General features: G+C 42.5%; 1 protein-coding gene across 2 annotated transcripts in view; it reads right to left on the bottom strand.

Annotated features, from left to right (window-relative positions):
- Positions 1–27,261, bottom strand: part of dock10 (dedicator of cytokinesis 10) — a 249,531-nt gene that overhangs the window by 33,807 nt on the left and 188,463 nt on the right. For both annotated transcript variants that reach the window (XM_055646386.1, XM_055646387.1), the window contains exons 25-40: positions 22,472–22,541; positions 20,787–20,906; positions 18,477–18,551; positions 17,341–17,487; positions 15,684–15,767; positions 14,949–15,057; positions 13,883–14,061; positions 12,998–13,114; positions 12,376–12,493; positions 10,779–10,900; positions 8,183–8,300; positions 7,257–7,323; positions 5,879–5,926; positions 4,849–4,947; positions 3,416–3,540; positions 870–985 (exon numbers count right to left, since the gene is read on the bottom strand). In XM_055646386.1, the coding sequence (XP_055502361.1) occupies positions 870–985; positions 3,416–3,540; positions 4,849–4,947; positions 5,879–5,926; positions 7,257–7,323; positions 8,183–8,300; positions 10,779–10,900; positions 12,376–12,493; positions 12,998–13,114; positions 13,883–14,061; positions 14,949–15,057; positions 15,684–15,767; positions 17,341–17,487; positions 18,477–18,551; positions 20,787–20,906; positions 22,472–22,541 (1,714 nt within the window). The remainder of the gene's footprint in view (positions 1–869; positions 986–3,415; positions 3,541–4,848; positions 4,948–5,878; positions 5,927–7,256; positions 7,324–8,182; positions 8,301–10,778; positions 10,901–12,375; positions 12,494–12,997; positions 13,115–13,882; positions 14,062–14,948; positions 15,058–15,683; positions 15,768–17,340; positions 17,488–18,476; positions 18,552–20,786; positions 20,907–22,471; positions 22,542–27,261) is intronic.

The following is a 27,261-nucleotide window of genomic DNA, read 5'->3' as shown; positions in this document are numbered from 1 at the left end:
GATGAGGGAAGACCTCATTGAAATTTACCGAACAGTTAGGTAAATAATAAGACCTAGATAGAGTGAATGTGGAGAGGATGTTTCCACTGGTGGGAGAGTCTAGGACCAGAGGCCATAGCCTCAGAATAAAGGACGTACCGTTAGAAAGGAGAGGAGAAGGAATTTATATTGGCAGAAGGTGGTGAATCTGTAGAACTCATGCCACAGATGGCTGTTGGGTACTAAGTCAAAGGATATTTTTAAGAAGAGATTTTGAGATTTTTGATTAGGAAGGGTGTCAGGGGTTATGGGGCGAAGGCAGGAGAATAGGGACGAGAGGAGACGTACAAACAAATGAACAATTATGACTTTAAAAAATATATTTGGTGAGGTACATGGATCGGAAAGGTTTACGATAAGGGCGACAAAAAGTCATGGGATTAGCTTAGTTATGCAACTGGGCCGACATGGGCAAGTTGGGCCAAATAGTCAATTTCCATATTGTTTTGTTATATGGCTCTATAAACCCGCAACACATACATCCAAGTACAAGTAACTATGATGTTCAGATCAGCTATTGTTATCACGGGTTTAAAACATTGTCCTTTTTTATCTACAGAGAACAGATTGCCTGGAGGATCTGTCAGAAATGGAGAGTCAAACATGTTCAGAATCCACACTTATGATAGTTTGAAAACATATGTTTTCCCTAAACTTTCGGTTGAAACATTTGCCACTTGGCAGAAAAACATGTATCATATGCTACGTACAATTAAAGGCTGCAGTTCTATATCAGTGCCAAAGTTCTTGAGAATATATATTTAACGGCATCTGGCAGGCATCAATACATTTGGAATTACATCAATCAAAAGAAATATCATTATCGCTACCTGATGGTTCTGGGTGAAAAGACAAATTATCTCGAGCACTGTGATGCACACTTCTGTTGCAATATTTGCTTCAACATCTATGAGTTGCAAAGTATCTATCTCAGCTGGAGCACCATCTAAATGAGTGGAAGATCAAAGGCAGTTATTGTAGGAACTCAAAGTTGATATCGCTTTTCAATGACACATTTTGCAGAGTAATTTTTTGCAGTAAATAAGTAACTGGAGTTCACTGATAATATTTAGCTGATTCTGCAAACAAGTTCTCCTCGAGCAAGCCTCGAAGCTCAGAACAGGGCCCACTAAGCTGCATGCATAACACCATCAAATTCAAAATAAATCATCACTGTTCAGTGCTGGTCAATGCATGATGGAAACTGGCCACAGAGCTACAGAGTGCTCTGCATCAGCAAGCCATCAAGTTAAAAAGGATTAATAAGTTCAATTTCTTTCCAGCAGCTCGCATTTTGCTCCAGATTCCAACCTGCCTCTTGTGTCAGTCTCAGTTTAAAAAAGCTTCATTGGTTACAAATTTTAAACCATTTTACTGTAAATTAAATAACATATTATTGAAGACAAAAGCACAAATATCTTACCACTATATCTGGCAAAAATATTTTAAAACAAATTTAAAGAGCATGGAATTTGAAGTAATTACTGATGGAGTTAGACTATGCGCATAAAGCTTTGCAATTCATTTATCGTTATGGTGTGGGTCAGTGTTAAAACACAATTGCACCTTATAGTAGCGTTTTAAAGATAGCACGAACATGCTAAAAAGTTGATCTTCACTCCATTCACTGATGCCATATTCATAGCCACAATAAATACTGTCAACAATACTGTCAATGAACTTGAAGGAAATCACTGGCAACAACTTATGGATTTTGATGTTTAATGATATGTGCATTAAACTCATTGGCAGTTCCGCAGTATTAAGGTGGTAGCCTGGACAATTTTGCTACCAGCTTAACTGCAATTTTTGGTGCATTGATTTGAGCCAGGACAAAACTGAATGTTTTAATCCATTTGCCTTCCAAGGTTCATAGATAGTTTGTTTAAGAGGAACTGCAGATGCTGGAAAATCGAAGGTACACAAAAAAGCTGGAGAAACTCAGCGGGTGCAGCAGCATCTATGGAGCGAAGGAAATAGGCAACGTTTCGGGCCAAAACCCTTCTTTAGACTGATCGGGGGGTGGGGGACAAGAAATGAAAAAGGAGGAGGAGCCCGAAGGCTGGGGGATGGGAGGAGACAGCAGGGGGACTGAGGCAGGGGAGGAGACAGCAAGGACTAACAAAATTGGGAGAATTCGATGTTCATGCCCCCAGGATGCAGGATGCAGACTCCCCAATATGAGGTGCTGTTCCTCCAATTTCCGGTGTTGCTTGCTGTGGCCATGAAGGAGACCCAGGACAGAGAGGTCGGAGACGTGAGTGGGAGGGGGAGTTGAAGTGCTGAGCCACCGGGAGGTCAGCTTGGGGGTATTGCGGAGACCGGTGCGGGCCTCATTCGGCGAAAACGATCGCCCAACCTCCGCTTGGTGTGGAACGTCTCATCCGTGATATAGGAGGAATGGAGTAGGGGATGACATCTAGGGTGGGAGCAGTCCAGATAGCAATAGGAGTCAGTGGGTTTATAGTAGATGTCGGTCAATCTACCACCTGCAATGGAGATTGTGAGGTCAAGGAATGGTAGGTGTCGGAAAATGGTCCAGGTGTATTTGAGTGCGGATGGAAGTTAGTGGTGAAGGGGGGAAGTCAGTCAGTTGTGGGGGGTGCAGGAGGTGGGGGGGGGGCAGTCTGCATCCTGGGGGCATGAACATCGAATTCTCCCAATTTTGTTAGTCCTTGCTGTCTCCTCCCTTCCTCAGTCCCCTGCTGTCTCCTCCCATCCCCCAGCCTTCGGGCTCCTCCTCCTTTTTCCTTTCTTGTCCCCCCCCCCCCCCCCCCCCCGCCCACCCCCTCCCCCGATCAGTCTGAAGAAGGGTTTCGGCCCGAAACGTTGCCTATTTCCTTCGGTCCATACGGAAAGTGCCCGGGGAGGGGGTTCTCCAGCGGGAGGGTAAGGGAAGAATTGACAAGGGAGTTATGGAGGGAGCGGTCCAGCAGCGGAAGGTAGATATGGGGGATGTAGATGGGAAGATGTGGTGAGTGGTGGGGTCACGTTGGAGGTGGCGATACTGACGGAGGATTACTTGTTGTATGTGACGGCTGGTGGGGTGAAAGGTGAGGACCAGGGGGACTCGGTCCTTGTTGCGAGTGCGGGGATGGGGAGAGAGAGCAGTGTTGCGGGGTATGGAAGAGACCCTGGTGCGAGCCTCATCTATGGTGGAGGGGAACCCCCGTTCCCTGAATAATTACGATACATAAACGCAATCCCAGATTAAGTGCAAAGTGTATAGAAATAGTCCACTTAGAGTCGTTGGGTTTAGGTGCCATTTTCAATGTCCAAGTTTGACTTTGAAGTCCAAGTACATAGATATATCTATTGGGAATAAGGTTTACATGTGCAAATGAAGAAAGTTAATACTGGAGTATTCATTACTTACTGAGCATTATATTGGAGGCATCCATCAGTTGTAATAGTTTTGGATGCGATAAAGCATTTTTTCCACGTATTATAGGCATGGTCTGTGACCTTGCATGCCTGTGGCCATCTTGTCCCGAATGCATCCTGGCAGACAAAGAAAGACAATAGACCTTGAATACAAATGCCTCGTGTCTTCTGTTTAAAAAGATAACTGTAATTTTATTTATATTGGAGACTATGTGACTGCAGATTAGTCAGGGTGCCAGGGGTTATGGGGAGAAGGCAGGAGAATGGGGTTGAGAGGGAGAAATAGATCCACCATGATTGAATAATAATCAATAGTCAATAATAGAGCCACAGACATGGAGTTGTATAGCTCAAAAACAGGCCCTTTGGCCCACCGCATCCATGCTGTCCTTTTTGCTCATCCACACCAATCCCATTTTCCTGCATTAGGACCATATCCTTCTATGCCTGGCCCTGTCTCTTAAAATACAGTAAATATATATGATTCTGTCATCTCCTATTAGAACATGTTCCAAATATAACATTCTCTGTGTATAAAACCTACATTTTATGGTCCATTTAAAGATCCCATTTAAACCTTAAAACATTACTGTCTTGTTTTCTATACACATACCATGGAATGTCAAAATATTTTGACTATCTACCACATCCATGTCTTTCATAATCTTATCTACTTCTATTAGGACACCTCTCAGCCTCCATCGCTCCAGGGAAAACAAGCCCAGTCTATCCAATGTCCCACCATAACTGGAGTCCTTCAATGCAGGCAACATCATAGTGAAGGTCATGGCCACTCTCTCCAGCACAATCACATCCACCCCATAATGTGGCAACCAGAACAGCACATAACACCAAATGTTTTAGGAAAATATATATTTTATTCCTATTAAGCTTCATTATCCAAAATATCCGTTCAAAATGCTGATATAAATCTCTTCAAATGTACCCCAAACCGAGGTGCATTGATTACAAGGTAAAGCATCGTAGCTGCAAGCAGCTCCAGAACATTTTCCAGCAAAGGTGCAATGGTAGAGTTGCTGCCTTATAGCGCTTAAAACGCCAGAGACCTGGGTTCGATCCTAACTACGGGTGCTGTCTGTGCGGTGTTTGTACGTTCTGCCCGTGACCGCGTGGGTTTTCTCCGAGATCTTCGGTTTCCTCCCACACTCCAAAGATGTACAGGTTTGTATGTTAATTGGCCTGGTATAAATGTGAATCGTCTCTAGTGTGTGTAGGATAGTGTTAATGTGCGGGGATTTGTGGTCGGTGTGGGCCCGATGTACCTCTCTGGATCTCTAACCTAAGCTAAATCACTTGAGCAACATACACTTTTTACTCACCTTGATGTTGTTACTTTAATTAATCATAACACTTATTTAACGATATCATAAGGCATTGTCATTACAGACCAAAGATTGGAGTTACCATTGAGAGAGAAGACCAGAACTTTGGTGAGGGTTGGATCCTTTGAGAGTTCCATTACTCTGGCTGGCTTGTGCAAGTTTGGCAGCTGCGGCTAATTTCCTGATTTAATTCAACAGAATGAGATGAAAGTTGTGTAGAACAAGAAGAACAAAACAGAACATGGAGAAAAATAGAGAGAAAAAGAATGGTTACAGGAAGCCACAACATTCTTCATGATTTCTAACAAATCAAACAAAAAGGTTTTGCAATATGACCCTCGTCATTGGATAAGTGAAAATGTAACAATTACTTGAAGATATAATGGTTATTCCCTGGACATCAAGGTCCAGACTTGATACACCTGGTGCGCACCTGGTTTACCTATCCATTGTCAGACCCAGCTAAACATCTATGCTGTAATGTATTGTTCTCGGACGCTAACATTCTGGGATGATTCTGGAGAGAAGATAAACTAATGCTGTGATTTTTTCAATTAGCCAGCTCCTAAAACTCTGAGCCATAGAGTCACAAGTCATAAGGAATAGGAGTAGAATTAGGTCATTTGGCCCATCAAGTCTACTCCGTCATTCAATCATGGCTGATCTATCTCTCCCTCCTAACCCCATTCCCCTGCTTTCTCCCCATAACCTCTGACACCTGTACTAATCAAGAATCTATGTATGTCTGCCTTAAAAATATCCACTGACTTGGCCTCCACAGCACGGAATTCCACAGATTCACCACCCTCTCACTAAATAAATTTCTCCTTGTCTCCGTAAAAGAGCATCCTTTAATTCTGAAGTCATAGATCTATGTAGTCATTCAGCACGGAAATAGGCCCTTTGGTCCAACTGTGTCCATATCATCCATCAAGTACCTATTCCTATTTAAACAAAAAATATTTTGACGGAACATTTAGTTATCTGATCCAATATCTCTTTATTTGACCTGGTATCAGTTTTTATTTGAAAGTTCTCTTATAAAGCATTTTACATTAAAGCGGCAATACAAATACAAATCTGCAAACTCGGAGTGTTGCACCTTTCATTACCTTGCCACCTGCCTCTTTCCCAGAAATTTGAAATGTTGAATACAAACTCTAAGAAATAGAGAATAAAGTAGAAATGATCAGTCAGTGTCATTTTCCTTAAAAAAAAACCACATCTACAATCTTTCAGTTTTGTATTTTATTCTCAAAGCCAGGAGTTTTGTCAAGAATTTAATACACGTTTAATGATGAAGAGACTAACAGATGTACACGTCCCCTGCTGTTGATATAGATATATTTAATTCATAGCTCTGGTTTGGAATTCGCAACACTAAATATCAAGATTTGGAATGTTATTTCCCCCTTATGACCATACAAATCACTTTTTTTTAAATTGAATACCGATTTATTTTAAAATCGTACATTGGTTAAAATATAATTTTTTTTAACCTTTTATAAAAATATATAAATGCAAAGCATGAAATGTAATAATACATTTTTATCCATAGATATTTAAGTGTTATTGAATTACTTTTCTTACATATATGTATCACTTTCCTAATTTTAATTGTAACCATGATTTTTATTTAAAATCTACATCTGTTTCCACTATTCCTGGGATGTCAGGACTTTCATATGAAGAAAGACTGGATAGACTCGGCTTGTACTCTCTAGAATTTAGGAGATTGAGGGGGGATCTTATAGAAACTTACAAAATTCTTAGGGGTTTGGACAGGCTAGATGCAGGAAGATTGTTCCCGATGTTGGGGAAGTCCAGGACAAGGGGTCACAGTTTAAGGATAAAGGGGATATCCTTTAGGACCGAGATGAGAAAAACATTTTTCACACAGGTAGTTGTGAGTCTCTGGAACTTTCTGCCACAGAAGGTAGTTGAGGCCAGTTCATTGGCTATATTTAAGAGGGAGTTAGATGTGGCCCTTGGGGCTAAAGGGATCAGGGGGTATGGAGAGAAGGCAGGTACAGGATACTGAGTTGGATGATCAGCCATGATCATATTGAATGGCGGTGCAGGCTCGAAGGGCCGAATGGCCTACTCCTGCACCTATTTTCTATGTTTCTATGTTTCCTGGATTAACAAGGGAAGACAATGAAGTTGGAGATGCTGTAATTCTGTAAACTGCCACTAGGAGATTCTCTCCACCATGTGAAATAGATCTGAACCTCTCTTTAACATCACGATGGACTGAGAGAGGGATCCCGACATCTGTGCATGGATTTGTAACTAGTAGGCAAATACGGACAGGTTGATACATAGACGTAGCGTGCAATCATCCTCTCTCAGATCTAAATACCACACAGAACCACGACGTGACATATATTTGAAGCAACAGCTCTCAAATCCCTGTTTACAATTTTTGACCGACATCGTACTTTAGTGCGGGAATTGAAACAAACTGAGAATTGAATGGTTTTCGCTTACTCTAAAATATTGAAGAAATCTGTCAGTTCTGAATGTGGTGATTTGGACCAGTAGGCTTTAAGAGTCTCTGAAAGAAAGATACACAGTATTTTTCTGTGAAATATGAATACATATTATAAATAGTCATGGTCATCCAGCATGGAAACGAGCCCTTCAGCCGAACTTGTTAATGTCGACAAAGCTGCCCATCTACACAAGACCCACATGCCCATGTTTGGCCCATATCCGTCTTCCACCCATCCATCAACCGTGCCTGTCCAAATGTCTTTTAAATGCTGTTATAGCATCTGGCTCAACTACCTCCTTTGGCAGCTCATTCCATATCCCCACCAACCTATGTGTGAAAAAGTTGCCCCTCAGATTCCTATTTATTCCCATCCCTCTTACCTTAAACCTATGTCCTCTGGTTCTTGATTATTCTACACTGGGTAAAAGGCTACGTGCATCTACTCTATCAATTCCCTCATGATCTTATCCACTTCTATAAGATCATCCCTCATCCTCCAGCGCTACAAGGAATAAAGTCCAAGCCTGCCCACCCTCTCCCTATAGCTCTAGCCCTCATTTCATGGCAACATCCTCATGAATCCTCTCTGCACTCTTTCCAGCTTAAAACCATCTTTACTATTGCAGGGTGACCAAAACTGAACACAATATTTCAAATGTTATATTATAACAATTTTATAAATATTCACTATTTCAGAACTAAAATCCAGAATCAATATTACAGCCATTTCATTCTATATTGCAACACAATCAATAAAAATATTTTTTAAACCAAAGTGTCTGAAATAAAGGGAGAAATTAAATTTTCCCCCATGGTTAAATATTATTTAAAAACACATTACATTACAATACTAAACAAATTGAGCAAGGAGCCAGTTGTCTGTCGCTCTGTCACATAATGTCAGGAAATTGAGTCTTACCCACAGAAATAGTTTTCATAATGTGAAGGAAACATGTGAGCAGACTTTTCATTTCAGCTTGATCTAATTTGTCAAATCGGATAGCAGATCCAATTAAAGATAAAGGTCTTGAGTAAGCCTGGAGAGTTAAAAGTGTTGTTACTAAAGTAACCTGTGGTTGAGCCATATTTATTATGCCATAGGCTTTTAATTTTATAACAAGGGAAAACACTGTACCAGTAAGCTGAATAAAACTGGGGCATTTTGACATATCCACCATGTACTTTACACATTTTTTATTTCCTTTAAACACATTTTGTCAATCACAAATGCAAGTTCCATTACAATCTCAGATAACGCTCAGAATCACATAGATTTAATATTAATAATAATCACCATTTGTGTCCCTTCATTATCAACACGTCCCTAGCCAACAATGGACCATTGTGGGCTCCACCCTTCCTGAGTGATCGATGCAGACTCTGCTTTGTTCTGTACCTCCTCATGCCTCTTGTTTTCCGCTCACTGACTCTCAGTCTGATGAAGGGTCTCAACCTGAAATGCCTCCAACTCCATTTCTCTAGAGATGCTGCCTGCCCCGCTGAGTTACTCCAACATTTCATGTCTAATTTTGGTGCAAACCTGCATCTGCAGTTCCTTCTTACACGTAAATAATAACAGAGCTGTTTGTAAGACACAAGCTGCCATCAATTATTTGAATGTAAATTATGTTGTGCAGTAACCTGGATCTGAAGGTAATCGGGTATACTTGCAGGCTACTATTGTGAGCTACTATGGTGCTTCATGGCAGACTTTTGCCACCAATTAGTCACCCACGCAACTCTGTTCTATAAAAGACTCACTGGTCAAATCTCCAAGTGAATTTTGGGTTGGAATTTATGGAATTCACCAATGCCCCGCACTTTCTAATGCCTTCCAGTTTCTTTGTACTGCAATCCCAACCAAAGCCAATCTGATGGACTGGTTGACTACACATTCGGTGGGAAAGCCAGCAACACAGAAAACCGAGACCAAGTGCAGGCCCGGCAATCTTTTCACTGAACACCTCCACTTGGTCCGCCTAAACTTACCTGATTTCCCAGTTGCTTAACGCTTTAACTCTCACTCCCATTCTCACACTGACCTTTCTGTCCTGGGCCTCCTCCATTGTCAGTGTGAGGCCCAGTGCAAATTGGGGGAACAACAACTCATATTTTGATTGGGCAGTTTACATCTCAACTGTATGAACATTGACTTCTCCAACTTTAAGTAACCCATGCTTCCCCTCTCTCTCCATCCCTCCCCCTTCCCAGTTCTCTGACCAGTCTTACTGTCTCCGACTACATTTTAATGCTGCTTTTGTGTTGTTACCTTCTCCCAGCTAACAATGATCTATTCTGCATGTTCCTTGATCTGCATTCCCTTTGTCCTATTTTCACACCTCACACTTCCTTATCTATGTATCTCCCTCTCCCCTGAAGAAGGGTCTTGTCCCGAAACATCACCCATTCCATCTCTCCAGAGATGCTACCTGTCCCGCTGAGTTACTACAGCATTTTGTGTCAATAGACAATAGACAATAGGTGCAGGAGTAGGCTATTCGGCCCTTCGAGCCAGCATCGCCATTCATTGTGATCATGGCTGATCATCCCCAATCAGTACCCAACACAACAAAACTGACAGCAAGCAGGTCTGAAAGGAAAGATTGATTGGCATGTGTGGGAGGAACAGACAGTGGCAAGAGGAACAGTGAGTAGTGAACCCGCCCCCTCATCTTACCTCTGTTAGAACTATGTGGATAGATTGGGTTCAATTTGGGATTAACGTTAAATCCACAACTATGAGTGATCAGAGGCATCTGACAGCAACCAACACAACTGCCTTGAAAAGAGCCTTTACTATTTGCCAATAATGAGCATCATTTACAAAGGCCTCAATTATCGGAAAGCAATATGAATTGTGAATCCCGGAAAAAAATGATACAAAGTAGTACTGAAACCCATGTTAGTTATTTCAGAAAGGCAGCTCTACATAGTTTTATCTGAATTAACATGAATAGGTGCACTATTTTAGTATAAATCCCACTTGCATTGACAACATTTACTGTCCATACTTAATTAAGGGCGGCATTGTCAGGCAGCTAGTGGAGCTACTGCCTCAGTGTGGTCAGAGACATGGGTTCAATATTGACGTTGGATACTGTCCATGTAGAGTTTGCACATTCTCTCTGTGACCATGTGGGTTCCCTCCATGTGCTCTGGTTTCCTCCCATATCCGAAAGACAAGGAAGTTTGTAGTTTAATTGCCCTCAGTAAATTGCCTTTGTTGTGGATGGAGTGGATGGGATAACATAGAACTAGTGTGAATGGGTGATTGTTGGTCGGCATAGACTCGTCGGGCTGAAGGGCCTGTTTTCGTTTGATCTTTCATCACAAATCAATCAGTCAAATTGCCCTGATCTCAGGAGACAGTTAAGAATTAACCACTGTGGTAAATCTGGAATCACAAAGGGCAAGGTATGAAGGATGGGCGATTCTCATCTCTGCAGGACACAAGTGAATGAGGAGGGTTCTTATGCTTCCAAAAACAATTGCAATACACTTCTTTAAAATGCTACCTTTTCAGAGGAATCAGGTCTTTCACTCATTTTCTCACATGTACCAGAAGTAGAATCCAAACTACCATGTGAACCTTTTGAGTCTTCATTGGACAACGTTGAAATCGCCACAGACGAGAAAACTAAAAATAGCAACATCAACATTACTTGCATTCAACTAATACGAAGTGATATAAATTTTTTTTAATATTTTCATAATTACACATTGTTACTGTCAAGTCATCTAATTTTCAGTCATGATCCAAAACATTATGGGCAAATCAGTTTATTCAGCAATTAAACCCATATTTATAATTGGGATAGACACAAAATGCTGGAGCAACTCAGCAGGTCAGGCAACATCTCTAGAGTAAATGGATTGGTGACGTTTCGGGTTGGGACCCTTCTTTAGACATCTCGACACCCTGACCCGAAACATCACCTAAAACATAGAAACATAGAAATTAGGTGCAGGAGTAGGCCATTCGGCCCTTCGAGCCTGCACCGCCATTCAATATGATCATGGCTGATCATCCAACTCAGTATCCTGTACCTGCCTTCTCTCCATACCCTCTGATCCCTTTAGCCACAAGGGCCACATCAAACTCCCTCTTAAGTATAGCAATATACCTATTCCTTTTCTCCAGAGATGCTTGTATTCTTGTATTCTTGTATTGTATTCAAATTTTATTGTCGTTGCCTCACTTTGAGACAACGAAATGAATTTCCCGTACATATCGTTAAAAAAAATCACAAGAAAAATAATAAAAATAAATAATAAATAAATAATAAACATATTAAAAAAATAAAATTGAAATTGAATTAAAAATTTAACAAAAGCACAAACACAAAAAGTCCACAACACAACATAACATAAATGGCACCCAGGTGAGGACGGCACCATAGTCCAGCCAGCCTCCCCTCCGTGTCCATCCGTAGTCGGGGCCTTCCGAGCACCCGCAGTCACCGCCCCGGGTGGCCCGATGTTCAGGCCCTCACGCCGGGCTGGTGGAACGCTGACGCCGAACCCCGACGGTGAGTATCCTCCTCCTCAGCGGCCCGGACCTTCTGATCAGCCGCCTCCCGCTGCCGGAGTCTGCCGCTCCTGAGTCCACAGGCCGAGCCGGGCAGAGTCGCAGGACCCCGCGCTGTCCATCAGCGCCGCCCGCGTTGGGAGCTCTGCAAACCGCAGCTCCATGATGTCGGTGCAGCAGGTCCAGCACTCCGGGCTCCAGACGGCGACCGCCAGCCCCGCGATGTTCCAGCGCTGTCCCGCCGCTGCTGGAGCTCCGGTCGATCCCGGCAGGAAAGGCCGCGCCAATCCAGGTAGGTAGGCCGCTGGGGGGGGGGGCGAGGACGCGACTCAAATAATAGTCGCGTCCTCACCAGGAAGCGGCTGAAGGACGGTATCCCCCGCACCGTGCCCTCTTCCCCCACATAAAAACACAAAAAAACACAAAAAAATACACTTTTAACATAACAAAATAAACAAAAAAAAAAAAGATGCTGCCTGACCCGCTGAGTTACTCCAGCATTTTGTGTCTATCTTTGGAAAAAAACCCCAGCGTCTTCAGTTCTGCAGCAAAGAAAAGGTCAGTTCAAAAGAATTATCACCTACCTGCTATTGAATTCAAGACATCTTTTGAGGCTGAAGTTTCCAATGAATTTGTATTCCTTATTGGTGTTGTTAACTGATGCTGTGACCCACCCGTGGTACTAAGGTCATCTTTCGAGCCCTGTCATTTAGAGAACATAGCTATCAGTTATTGTTACTGTTAGATATATAGAGGTATAGTGAGAGCATAAGTTTCTACAAATTGCTGATTATCAACCCAGTAAAATAATATTTCCAGGGTGATATGGATCACATGCAGGCAGAGGAGATTACTTTAATTTGGCATAAAGTTCAGCGCAGACTTTGTGGGCCAAATGGTCCTACTGTGCTCTACTAAGTCATAAGTAATAGGAGCAGCATTAGGCTATTCGGCCCATCAAGTCTACTCCGCCATTCAATCATGGCTGATCTATCTCTCCTTCCTCAACACCATGCTCCAGCCTTCTCCCCGTAACCCCTGACATCCCGACTAATCAAGAATCACTGTTCTATGTTCCATGATACAGCAACATTATACATAATGAGAAAAATACAGTGCAGTAATTTTTTAGGTTTGTTACAGATAAATCACCAAAGTGTTTTCCATCATTTCTCCGGCGGCAATCATTCCTCATGTAACACTAACCGGATTTGAGGAACTCTGATTGAATGGAAACATGTCCTTCATAAAGATTCGCGGAAGGTTGTCCAGAATTATTCCATACAATGGCAGGTACAAAGTGGCTAGCAGTTCCTGTTGGCTCTGCATAGAAACACAATCATTAATCAAACTGACATATATTTCAATGACGTAGTGAATACCGTGAGTGTTTGTCATATAATGTAACATTGAATCCGTGCCTTTATCAGGGAAATTCGGGCATTAGCTGATAAATGATCAGGGTTCCTGCCACAGAAGTGCACGGCAATATCCATCTCCAACAATCAGGTTCAATCACCTATCCTTGACATTCAATGACATTATCATGACCGCAGCCATCTATCTGCTGGATCCAGGAGATGAATATTAAATATTCACCAAGAGTGAATACCAAACTCAACTGGAAGAGTCACATTCATATCAATGGCTACGAGAGCCTGTCAGAGGCTGGATACTCTATGTTGAGCAACTCAGCCTCTCACAGTCCAAGGTACAGCACCACCACCAAGGCACAAGCTAAGCGTGTGTTGGAATACTCGCTGTTCACCCGCATGAGGGTCTCCAACAGTTTCCAGAAAGTTGTACATTATCCAGGATAGTCCATCCACCACCTTAAACATTCATAGCGTTCTGTTATAGCTTTGGCAACAGCTACTGTAGCTATTCACCCAGCCTATGCATGTTCCCTAACCCTATGCATGTTCTTCAGAGGTGCTGCCTGTTCCATTGAGTTACTCCAGCGCTTTGTGTCTTTTTTCCCCCCCAATAGGGCAAATGCTTTGCAGCTGAATTAGATAGCTGGAAGTTTTTAAGAACATCACAAGGCCGAGTCTGCACTTTCAATGCATCTTGAATAGAGACTTCACTTACTTTTCCTGAGTATCTGTCATCAAACGAATGTTTAGCCAATAGATTTTTAAGGACAGCAATTGCAAGATGTCTAACATCTTGGTCTTCTTGAAGTGCAAATGCAACTTCACGGAGCAGCAAGCCAACGAGAAAATGATTGCGACAAAATTCATTTGTCAGGGTATATTCTGGCTGTGAACCTGCGTAAAAATACAAATATATCTTTCATTAACAAAATGCATATTCAGTGCTACCTGATTAAGGCAAGTTAGTCGGACTGATCGGGTTAATTGACATAAAAAGCTGGCAGGGACTGAATGGCCTTGAGTGGCATAACAATCCTGTGGTCTGAGATAGAGAGAGAATCATTTGACATGGATGGTAAATCTACCCCACAGGGGTGCAGAAACAGATGTTTAATCCACTTCACGTCCTTAAGGGCCTGTCCCACCAGCATGCAATTGCATGCAGCTAGCGCGACCAAACGTGGTCGTTTAAGGCGTAAGGCGTACGGCGTGCAGTCCCACTTCCAAGCGCGGAGGAGTATGGAGTTGTGCGGGGCTGGTCCCGACATCGCGCGGGGCTCCGAATAATCCCGCACTGTTCGAAATCTTCGCGTGCCAACGGCCTGTCAGCTACAGGCGCATTGGGGGCGTACGCAGCGTCTTGATGTCGTAGTCAGTGACTTGACAGTGCACGCCTAGCGCGTAGTGAGTGCAATGACGTCACCGCCCGGCGTGCCGTTGCGTGATGATGTCACCGCCCGAAGCCGTGCGATGTCCAAATTCAGTCGGCCCGCCTCCTGCCCAGCTGATTGGTGAGTATGATGTCGGGACCAGCCCCGCACAACTCCATACGCCTCCGCGCTTGGATGTGGGACTGGCCCCGCGAGGCCGTACGCCTCAAGCGACCACGTTTGGTCACGCTAGACGCATGCAATCGCATGCTGGTGGGACCGGCCCTTTAATGCTACTGAAGGATTCTTCCAACAATGTTAAACTTGTGTTAACAAAAGAAAAAGGTCAACTTAAAAAAATCATAAGATAAGTCTTCCTCTTTCTAATGCGGAAGAGAAAACTTGACTTACCTTCATTTCCTGATTTACTCTTGAAAAATAGTATCGGTAAGTTGAGAGGAATGAAGTGCTCGTGGTTACAAATTTCATGCAGGAAGTCAAACTTGTATTCGAAAAGAGTCTGCAATCAAAAAAGGATTTAACGTGACAGTTTTTCTTAAGACGTTTCAGACTTGATTTCGTACCTTGAAATTCAGCGGTGAATGCTGTAACGGGAACTTGTTTCAGTGGGCTGGTCAATAGAAAAACACCAAACTTCTCAGCTTTATATCAGCTTTCACACAGAGGGTGGTGGACATATGGAACGAGCTGCTGGAGGACATGGTTAAGGCAGGTACTATAGGAATAGTTATTAGACATTTGCACAGGTGCATGGTTAGAGGTTTAGAGGGATATGGGCCATATGAGGGCAGGTGGGAGCAGTAAATAGAGCATGTTGGTCGGCATGGGCAAGTTGGGCCAAAGAGCCTGTATCCATGCCGTATGATCCTATGACTCTAGCCATATAATTCTCAGAACTGCAGATGATAGTCTACTTGAACCAGACTGGCATTTCTGTTGTAACTTTCCTTCCAAGACACATAGAGAGACATTTGTGGGATCAGGTCCACTGCTCACTTCACACGCTGCCAAATTTTAATTTTCAAGCATTTATTTCATGCCACTAATTGCCTTGAGGAAGAAACGGAGGGCAATGTCCTTGATTACAAAACATGTTCGGAGATCTTAATTAACAGGGTAATTTACCTTGTGATCTCCAGCATTGAAAATGTTCATGTAGCTACCAATCAGCCTCATTACAAATCCTCTGTCCATGAAGGTAAAACATCGCTGTAAAAATCGAAACGGGTTAAGATTTACTACTTTAGATACCAATAAAGCAACAGTATTGCAACATTGTTGAACTCAAAGTACTTGACTGTGGTGCAGAGAATTGAAGAATTGGGGAGGACCCATGCCAATAAGGGTGACAAATGGATCATAATCTAATTAATGTTCAAGCTCTTATGCCATTAGAACAACAAGACCTGTACCTTCTGGGTATTATTTTCAATGTTTGGTGAGGAATATGAAATTTGCTTTGTCCAGCCCATCCTCTCTTCCAGCTTTCTTCACCCCCCCCCCTTCCCCCTACAATCAGTCTTGAAGAAGGGTCCCGACCTGAAACGTCACCTATCCATGTTCTCCTGAGATGCTGCCCAAACTGCTGAGTTACTCCAGCATGTTGTGTTTTAAATTGAATAAGCAATTGGAAGATTGATTTAAGAAATATAATCAGTCACACATACATGGATTTTCAAAATGTGTTTTGACAACATGTTAGAAACATAGAAACATAGAAAATAGGCGCAGGAGTAGGCCATTCGGCCCTTCGAGCCTGCACCGCCATTCGATATGATCATGGCTGATCATCCAACTCAGTATCCCATCCCTGCCTTCTCTCCATACCCCCTGATCCCTTTAGCCACAAGGGCCACATCTAACTCCCTCTTAAGTATAGCCAATGAACTGGCCTCAACTACCTTCTGTGGCAGAGAATTCCACAGATTCATCACTCTCTGTGTAAAAAATGATTTTCTCATCTTGGTCCTAAAAGACTTCCCTCTTATCCTTAAACTGTGACCCCCTTGTTCTGAAATCCTTAAACTGTGACCCCTAGTTCTGAAGTTGCAGAGAAGGTTTAGTTTAGTTTAGAGATACAGCGTGGAAACAAGCCCTTCGGCTCAGCCAGCGATCCCTGCACACCAACACTATCCTACACACATTTGCGACTATTTACAATTATACCAAGACAATTAACCTACAGACCAAAATACGTCTTTGGAGAAAGAAGAATGGGGAGAACGTAAAAAACTCCGTACAGACAAGCACCAGTACTCAGGATCAAACCCAGGTCTCTGGTGCTGTGAGGCAGCAAGTCTACCCATGCCATTTGATGACCACTTGGTATTACAGAAATAAGCTAATAGGCAACAGAAGGTTTTCTAAAACATTTAAAAATATTTGAATGAAAACTACCCTGTTGCTGCTCACCAACTTACAGGAAACAATGTTCCAAAACTATTGGAATATTGACTGCATCTGAAGCTGCAAAATCTTGATGGAAGGTGACAGGTTCAACTACATCCTACTCCTGAGTCCTTATTTGCCAAAATAATACTGACCTCAATTATAAGGCACCCTAACCGAACCAGCAAAAAACATTACAACTTTCTAAAAAGAACGAGATAAATATTTGAAGTGACAAATGTAAAACCTTTATGAAGATCCAGGAGAATAGGACGAAAGGATTCCTGCATTCCTAAAAATGTAACAATTTTTTATTCCCCTTTCTTTCCAAACATCTGAATATTGGTCAGATGTCGGGTCTGTGATGTATTTACACAGGGGCTAAAGGTTTTACCTTGACAAACATGGCGAGATAATGGTTTGCCTCCTTAGTTTCCTCTTCAGTGTCTCTGAAGGTTTTGTAAATTAGGTCTCCCAGGGTCGTCACCAGCATTTCCATTGCACTATGATAGGATGATGGAAACCTCTCAATACGCTTTAGCTATGCATTTCAGAGAAAAACAATGAATTGGAATAAAATAATTTCTCATCTTGTCTGGAAAGCTGTAACATGACAAAACAATAACATCTGTTTTCATCAGATTGATCAAACTTTGACACGGTTTTTTAAAACAGTATGAGTGAGCATTTTGGCTTAGGCTTAATATTGCCACATTGAAAAGCATTGTTTTGTACGCTGTCCAATCAAATCAGATAATACTATACCCAAATACCATAGGGTTAAACTCTAATGCAATGGGTAGAGCAACGGGGAAGATACAGAGTGAAGAATATAGTTCTCAGCATTGTATCGCACCAGTTCCAGAGACCAAGTCCAATGTCCACAATGGGGTAGAGATGAATCGGACAACACCCAAATTTATTGAGAAGCCTGATACTCAGAAGCCTGATAAATGGCTAGCCTTATTAGAATGACACAATTAGGAATTTTGTTAGCCAGAGGGCAGTGAATCTGTGGAACCATTGCCACGGACGGCAGTGGAGGCCAAGTCATTGGGTATTTTTAAAGCAGAGATGAGAGGGTCATGATTAGTACAGGTGTCAGAGGTTATCGGGAGAAGGCAGGTGAACGGGGTTGAGAGGAAAAAATAGATCAGCCATGATCGAAAGATGGAGAAGACTCAATGGGGCAAATGGGCTAATTCTTTACCTATGTCTTAAGATCTTTTGAACAGAGGGGAAGAACCTGAGTGGTGATGTACACTTTCAAGCTTTTGTACCTGCTGCTGTACGGGAACTGGGATCTCATTAACAGTTAAACAAATTACTTTGGCAGTGATGCCGGAGTTTATCCTCAGATTGAGATTAAAATATTTTAAGGGAAGCTTGGAAATAACGTGCAGTTTTTCCAATCAGATATGTTTTATTTTTATTATTTGCACTTGCATTTCATGTCATTTGTGACCTGGTTCTTCTAAAGATTCTCTTGTTATTTCTATGCTCCCCCCCCCCCCCCCCATATGACCCTACCTGTAGTCTCTTGTCTTCACCGACCAAATACTGCACCAGTGACTTTAAAACAATTTCAAAGAAGAACCACAGATGCTGTAAAGCAATAATTAAATCATCAGAATTCTGAAAATGACAATAAGGACAAGCAAAAGTAATATTTCAGCATAGGCTTGTCAAAACAACCTCAACTTCTATCAAGGCAGTGCATCACATTAACCATGAAACTAATGATGCAACTTGGTAAGTAAATTAGGGAAGACCCATCCTTGGAAGAAATGTTAGTTAATTTCTCACCGAGGAAACAGGAACCAGAAGAACAGCACTCACAGGCATAATAATTCTGCAACTGATATTGTTTGATTGATGAGAAATAATGATGAAATATTATGCAAGCCCACTACCGATTTTCCAGCATCCTTGGTTCCAGGTCCTTTCTGGATTATCTGTTTTGCCCGACCAAGAGTGGTCACGGCCTCCGAGAGGTATCCAAAGGTACTGCAATGGTCCCACTTAAACCATCGAGGAGCTGAGAAAATCGGCTATGGGAATGGTACCTCCAGTTCTGGCCAGACTAGAGTACCAGAGCCCTGGCCACGGGGGGCAAATATTCGACCCACCCATCAGCGTGGAAGTCCCAATGGGATTGAGATCAGCCGCCTTACCTGGCCTAGGTGCCATATTTTCGGGGGTGGGGTGGGGGGGACTTCCAGGGGGGGGGGGGGGGGGACTGAGTACACTCTCGTAAATTTGTCCACATTAAAGGAGGTGCTGGACCACCAGTTGTCAGAAAATCAGCAGTGGACTTGTAACTGTAAAACACTTGGTGCAATGGAGACATAGTAACATAGCTGGAAATAGTCTATTGTCTATTGAAACTGAGATGATTAACATTTTTGGCAATCAAAATTGTTTTCCTTTACATTGATAAAATAAAAATATTTCCCAGATAGTGTATAAGATTGCCATAACACCCGTTTCACATGAAAGTACAAAAATTCCTGAAACAAAAAAAAATGCCACAAAAGAATACATTAAATGTGTGAATCCTTGAAGTTCACCAGCATACCATTTCCATTCATGCAAAAGTAAAATGCAACAGATCTGGAAACCTGGAAATAACAGAAACTACTTTTCCCCAGGGCAGGAGAATCAAGATCTAGCAGGTAGAGATTCAAGCTGAGAAGAGAAAGATTTTTATAGGAAACCGAGGGGCAAACTTTTCATACTGAGAGTGGTGGCTATGTGGAACGAGCTGTCAGCGGAAGCAGTTGAGGCAAGTACTATAACAGAATTTAAAGGGAATTTGGGCAGGTACAGTACATAGATTAGTAAGCATACTAATATTTAGAGAGATACGGGCCACTAACTTAAATGGGGCATCCTGGACTCTACGATGACTGGAAATGATCGGTAGAACAGGCAACCACTCTGGAGAGGTAAACAATGAGTTAGAACTTGGTCAAGAAGGAACTGCAGATGCTGGAAAATCGAAGGTAGACAAAAATGCTGGAGAAACTCAGCGGGTGCGGCAGCATCTATGGAGCGAAGGAAGTAGGCAACATTTCGGTCTGAAGAAGGGTTTCGGCCCGAAACGTTGCCTATTTCCTTCGCTCCATAGATGCTGCCGCACCCACTGAGTTTCTCCAACACTTTTGTCTAGTTAGAACTTGGCATCAGAGGCCATGGTCCTTATTGAGTCATAAAGAGCAAATTTCACTTTTCCAGATTTGCCATTGTTGAACTACCAGCTGATGATGATATGGTTCCAAATAGCATGATCCGATGTAATGGCAGGGCCTCGCGTTACATTGCTCCAAGAAAGTCTTTAACTTGACAAGCTCCATATCTATCAAGGGATTCCAATTATTCTCCATGAGGCTGGTCCTTTGCATCTGCTCCTGCCCATTAAAATGAAGTCCATGATGACCATGATGCCCCAGTTAAGCCAGCTCAATTCAGCTGTGTGTAGAAGCCGACTCTTCCTATATGAGCCCAACTGGCAGAGGTTCAACAGGCAGATTCCCCATGAGAAGACCAAACTCAGAGCAGTGTAATGTGAGCAGCACAGTTAGGGCCACTTTGTTAATTTGAACATCTAACTTAACCTGAGAAATGTCACCGGGTTGGTTGGTTGGATCAATCTTTCACGATGGTGACCTTTGTCGAACAAAAGATATTGGCCTGAAATGTTAGTTCAGTTTCTCCTTGCCCAGATGCTGCCTGATCTGCTGAGAATATTCTGCATTTTCTGTTTTCAAATATGATTAACATTATGATTCACGTAACTACATTGGCATGAAACGTTATTTGTCATTATTCAGAAGTTACCTTCAGCAGCCGTTTGAATTCCGTCTCTTCTGAAGATATCAAAACCTCAGTGATGCCTTTTAAAAGCTCTTCATGAATTGTTTTCTGATTCAATTCGGAGTATTCAGCCTTGAAAATAAACTGCGTAAAATATAGATTGAGGAGGAGAAATTAGTACATGTCTAATTTGCTTCAAGCACCTCACAACTGCCGATAACTATACAGCATATAGTTAATACCGATATTATTATCGGTATCTTATGAAAGTCAGGAGCCCTGCTTTTCTACATTGCTTGAAGAAACCACTAATCCAGGTCTTTGCCTCACTTACACTTTGAAGGCTAAAGCATTGTAGGCAGGATTGCCACAAGCCCTGCTCCCAATCTTCTGCTGGACATTTTAACGATGAGAAATCATTTAGCGGTGAGACAGGAGTGGATTCCAGCCTGTGTTCACGTATGAACAAAACAGACCCTACAAGGAATGCACAGTAACATAAAAATATGTGTCATAGACATGAAACTCAATCAGTTCTTCACTGTTTCTTCTGACTTTGATAACTCTTTCTTCAAGGGATAATTCAGTTCTAGAAAATTGTGGAGGTACATAATGAACACAACCACTTCACTCAGCATGCAACACGAAAGCTTTTCATTGTACCTCAGTACATGTAACAAACATCTATACTAAATCTGGAGCATTCTCATTTCATTGCCTCTGCTTGACCTGCTGCACATTCCCTACGTCTCTGACCTGCCTCACCCAGCTTTTATGTGCTTTAGTTTTGTCATTTTATCTCTCTATAATTGTTCAGTTCAGTTCAGTGCAGAGATACAGTGCGGAAACTGGCCTTTCCGCCCACAGAGTCTGAATCGAGCAGCAATCCCGCACATTAACATTATCCGACACTATGGACAATTTTCACATATATACCAAGTCATCAACATGCAAACCAGTACGGCTTTGGAGTGTGAGTGGAAACCAAAGTTCTCTGAGAAAACCCACGCGGTCACAGGGAGAACGTACAGTACAAACTCCGTACAGGATAGCACCCATAGCCAGGATCGAACCAGGGTCTCTGGCGCTGTAAGCGTTGTGAGGTAGCAAACCGCGGTGCAAATGTATCAATCATAATTCTCCTTGCCATGAAACTCCCAGCTGCATCTTATCAGAAATATTCCCTGTTTCCCATTCATCCTTGCCCTGCCCTCTCCGCAACTGAAAACAAATTTGTTTACTCTCCCTGACGTTTCTGATGAAGGGTCCTCCAGTTGAAATGTGTATTTCACTTCTCTTTCTATATACCCTGCAGCTGAGATTGTTGGTTGTATACCAATAAAGATAACCAGCTCAGATCCTTTGCAGATGCAAAAGCCAGCTTGGTCCCATAGAGGCATTAATGACAAATTGATAATAGAAAGACTGAAAATGCATTGCAAATACTCAAGGCTTTTTTTTTTTAAAGCCTTGAAGAGCTTTTACTCCAAGACACAATCATTTATTTTTAAAGAGCCACAGCCACACTTGACAGCTGCTAATGTGATTTCCAGCTTCCCTTCCATGGACCTATCCGACCCCAGGGAATCACTTGATTTTAAAGCAAGTTTAATGACGATGTATAAATTAATATTTCTATACACATTTTGAGTAAGGTAATGAAAAACCCTACAATAACGAGCATTACTTTGTTATTCTTTGTACTGTACCTTAGCGTACGAGCGGAGATAATTGTCTAAGTGTTCTTCCTGGCACTTGGCAACAATGTCAACAATAGCTCTTAGAAAAAGAAAATGAATGTTTTAGTGCACAGCGAGGTATTGTACATTTGACTTTGAGGCGTTTGTGTCCAGATGATCCTGTCAACCTATTTCAATATTACATCTGTCATAAATAAAACAAGCTGAACGAGCTGAAAATGGATTAGTCCTCATATTGCTACTTAAGGCATTGGTGTTTTATTTCGGTGACAAGCCAAATGTTTATTAATAAAATCCCCCAGTCTGTTTTTCATTCTGCCACAAACATGAACTTCAAAACTCAATTCTAAAATAAATGCCTGTAAACCCTCGAGCAAAAGTGTTGGTAAATAACAATCGAAAGTGTTCAACTTTCACAACGAAAAATGGGTTTGAGGTTCAAACATGAAGCTCGTGTGTTTTTACACTTGAGTGGGAGAGTAAAATTATTGACAGGATGTCATAGCATCGTACAGTGATTTAGCATGGAAATAGGCCTTTCGGCCCAACTTACCCATGCTGACTAAGATGCTAGTCCCAACTGCCTATGCTTGGCCCATATCCCGCAAAACTTTTGACTGACTTTTGACTTTTTAGACTTTAGAGACACATCGTGGAAACAGGCCCTTCGGCCCATCGAATGTGCGCTAACCAGTGATCACCCATGACACTAGCATTATCCTACACGCTACAATACAATAATACAATACAACACAATACAATTTATTTGTCACTTGAACCTCATAGAGACTCAAGTGAAATGTTGTTTCTGCAGTCATACATACAAGAAAAAAAAGACCCAAGACACAACACAATTTACACAGACATCCATCACAGCGCATCTCCTCCTCGCTGTGATGGAAGGCAAAAAAACTTATCTCTCCCCTGCACTTCCCTCTCCCCCCGATGTCAGAGTCAAAGTCAGAGCCCAAAGTCAGAGCTAGGGACAATATACAATTTTACCAAAGCCAATTGACCTACAAACCTACATGTCTTTGGGATGTGGTGGAAACCGGCATGGTCACAGGGAGAACATACAAACTCCGCACAGACAGCACCCATAGTCAGGATCGAACCTGGGTCTTTGGCAGCAACTTTACCGCTGTGCAACTGTGCCACCACAATGTCCATGTACTTTCCTGTCCATGTACTTGTCCAAAGTAAATGGATTTTTCAAGGAATGTGAAATTGATTCACTGCCCTGAGTATTCAAATGTGCCTTTGGATGGAGGATGCTGGACACAGCCATGAGCTCAGTCAGTGGAACCTCATAATCAATCTCATGCTGCAAACGTTGTACAGAGCTTGAATGCAAGAGCAGGCCTTGATGTTAGGATGGATGTCTTCTCAAATATCCAGGAAAGCTCCATCATCATTTCACACAGAGAGTGGTGAATCTCTGGAACTCTCTGCCACAGAGGGTAGTTGAGGCCATTCATTGGCTATATTTAAGAGGGAGTTAGATGTGGCCCTTGTGGCTAAGGGGATCAGGGGGTATGGAGAGAAGGCAGGTACGGGATACTGAGTTGGATGATCAGCCATGATCATATTGAATGGTGGTGCAGGCTCGAAGGGCCGAATGGCCTACTCCTGCACCTAATTTCTATGTTTCTATGTTTCTATATACCCGAGTCTGTATCTGTTACTGAACACCTACACAATCATCAGCATTGGATCAAATGTCTCTACTTTCAATTAAAGGTCTTCTTTCTTGGCCCAAATCCTAACTAATCCAAATCATCTGGTATACCTCCATTGCCACAATTCACTGTTCTAACTGGGAGATATGATATGGCTTTGCCTAATCTAGACATCTCAATCAGTCCCATTACCTGAATCATTGAATCATTGAAAGATACAGCATGGAAACAGGCTCATCGGCCCACCGAGTCCACACAGACCATTGATCACCTATTCACACTGGTTCTATGTTATCCCACCTTTGCATCCACACGAGGGGCAATTTACAGAGTCTACGTAGACTACAAATCCGTACATCTTTGGTATGTGGAAGGAAACCAGAGCACCTGGAGGAAACCCGTGTGGTCACAGGGAGAACATGCAAACTCCACACAGTGCACACCCGAGGTCAGGATCAAACCAGGGTCTCTGGAGCTGTGAGGCAGCAGCTCTATGAGCTGCGTCACTTTGCTGTCCATTCTGAACCAGCAGTTTATAGTTTCGAGAAACAACCCGTTGGCACCGAGCCCACACTGACCATCAGTCACCCGCACACCAGTTCTATGTTATCCATAGAGGGATCTATGACATTCTCGCCATAGAGGGAGTACAGAGAAAGTTCACCAGACTGATTCCTGGGATGTCAGGACTTTCATATAAAGAAAGACTGGATAGACTTGGCTTGTACTCGCCAGAATTTAGAAGATTGAGGGGGGATCTTATAGAGACTTACAAAATTCTTAAGGGGTTGGACAGGCTAGATGCAGGAAGATTGTTCCCGATGTTGGGGAAGTCCAGAACAAGGGGTCACAGTTTAAGGATAAGGGGGAAATCTTTTAGGACCGAGATGAGAAAAATATTTTTCACACAGAGAGTGGTGAATCTCTGGAATTCTCTGCCACAGAAGGTAGTTGAGGCCAGTTCATTGGCTATATTTAAGAGGGAGTTAGATGTGGCCCTTGTGGCTAAAGGGATCAGGGGGTATGGAGAGAAGGCAGGTACAGGATACTGAGTTGGATGAGCAGCCATGATCATATTGAATGGCGGTACAGGCTCGAAGGGCCGAATGGCCTACTCCTGCACCTATTTTCTATGTTTCTATCCCATCCTACACACTAGGGGCAATTTACAGAAGCCAATCAACCTACTAACCCACACGTCTTTAGATTGCGGGAGGAAAACAGAGCACCCGAAGAAAAACCACATGGTCAACATTCAAACTCCGCACAGATAGCACACATAATCAGGATCAAACCCGGGTCTATGGCGTTGTAAGGCAGCAACTCTACCACTGCACTATTGTGCTGCCCCAGATCCAGTTCCAGTTTCAGTTCCAGTTCAGAACTAACACCCTGGGACTCTTCAAGACTGGATATCTAAACGGGGTACTTCTCAAGTGCTACTTGGTTACAAGGTCTCACTTTAATGAAGACCCAAGATCCAGAAACCTAATGGTCACAACTCTTTACTCATTATACATATCTGACAACTGTCTCCTGCAGCCTTGGAAGGACCTTGGTAGGTCCAATAAATGCTACTACTTTCCCTGCATTTCCCCAATGTTATACTTGTCTTCTTTTAAAATCACATTTTGAGAACAACTTCAAATTGCTTCTCAAACAGGGGAAGCCTCCAAGGAGTATTACATTCTGCAGAAACATCTGGTGCCAAATTCTAGCATCTGAATATTTTATTTGAAATAAACACGCGGTTCATTTTTCCAACCATTAATAGAATTGGATATTAAATTCTGGAACTCCTATTCCCCAACAATTCATAGCATGGATTACAGGCCCTTGGAGATATTGTGATGGTGTAACGCTGAATTTTTGGTGTTGATTTACTCTGGGCAGTGGATAGTAATCGGGCTATAGTTGGGTTCTTGACCTTTCTTTAACCACAGGCAATCACAGCAGCAGGTAACCCAACATGCAGTCTCCACGTATTCTCAATAGACAATAGGTGCAGTAGGCCATTCGGCCCCTCGATCCAGCACCGCCATTCACTGTGATCATGGCTGATCATCCACAATCAGTACCCCATTCCTGCCTTCTCCCTATATTCCTTGACTCCGCTATCTTTAAGAGCTCTGTCTAGCTCCCTCTTGAAAGCATCCAGAGAACCAGCCACCACCGCCCTCTGAGGCAGAGAATTTCACAGACTCACAACTGTGTGAAAACGTTTTTCCTCGTCTCCGTTCTAAATGGCTTACCCCTTATTCTCCAGGGGACAAAATATGTCCCCAATACAACAATTGCCACTCGGAACAAAATTAATGTGGGGGGGGGGAGACAGACTAACCGAAATCCCACACAGTAATAAAATAATTAGTAGTCGTATAATAATAACTATAGCAATAATATTGCAGTAAAGTAAATATATTACACACACACTGTAATATTATATATTTTATAATATTAGTATATAATATATACTGATACTATATTATAATATAGTACTATATTACTTTATTAATATATATATATTAGATAGTAATATATTATATATTCGTATATAATATATACATACTATATCACAATATACTGCTATATTACTATAGTTATAGATATAAAACCATAGTACAGGTGCACAACCTTTTATCCGAAGATCCAAATAACGAAAACCTCCGAATAGCGACATTTTTTCAGTCCTTGAAAAAAGGTCCTTGAAAATGTTCACGGAGGGTGGCCCGCAGAGGTGACAGCGGAACCTCCGGTCGGTCCTCGAAGAAAGGGGAACTAAATCCCCATTCATAAAAGAGAAGGTGAGGGTATATTGCGCGGGAGGGTTAATAATTGACAATATGCTGCTGTCTGCCTGCTGAGTTAAAAAAGTTCCCACGGTAGACTCACGATACACAGTGTATCGTGAGTCTTGCGTGGGAACTTTTTTAACTCAGCGGGCAGGGAGCTGCAGATTGTCGCTCCCTTCAGTTTCACCCCACCTACACCCCTCTGCTTCCCGGCCATGTGTGTGACCCCTTCCCTCCCCTCTCCAGCTCCCCGCCCCATTGCACCGGCGTGGGGGCTTTGCATATCTTCACGTCGGCGTTAACATCACTTTCACCGGAGACGTCAAGT

Source organism: Leucoraja erinacea, chromosome 14, assembly GCF_028641065.1.
Source record: "Leucoraja erinacea ecotype New England chromosome 14, Leri_hhj_1, whole genome shotgun sequence".
Lineage (NCBI taxonomy): Eukaryota > Metazoa > Chordata > Chondrichthyes > Rajiformes > Rajidae > Leucoraja > Leucoraja erinaceus.
The sequence above is the reverse complement of the archived record's forward strand: the minus strand, read 5'-3'. Positions and strand labels throughout refer to the sequence as shown.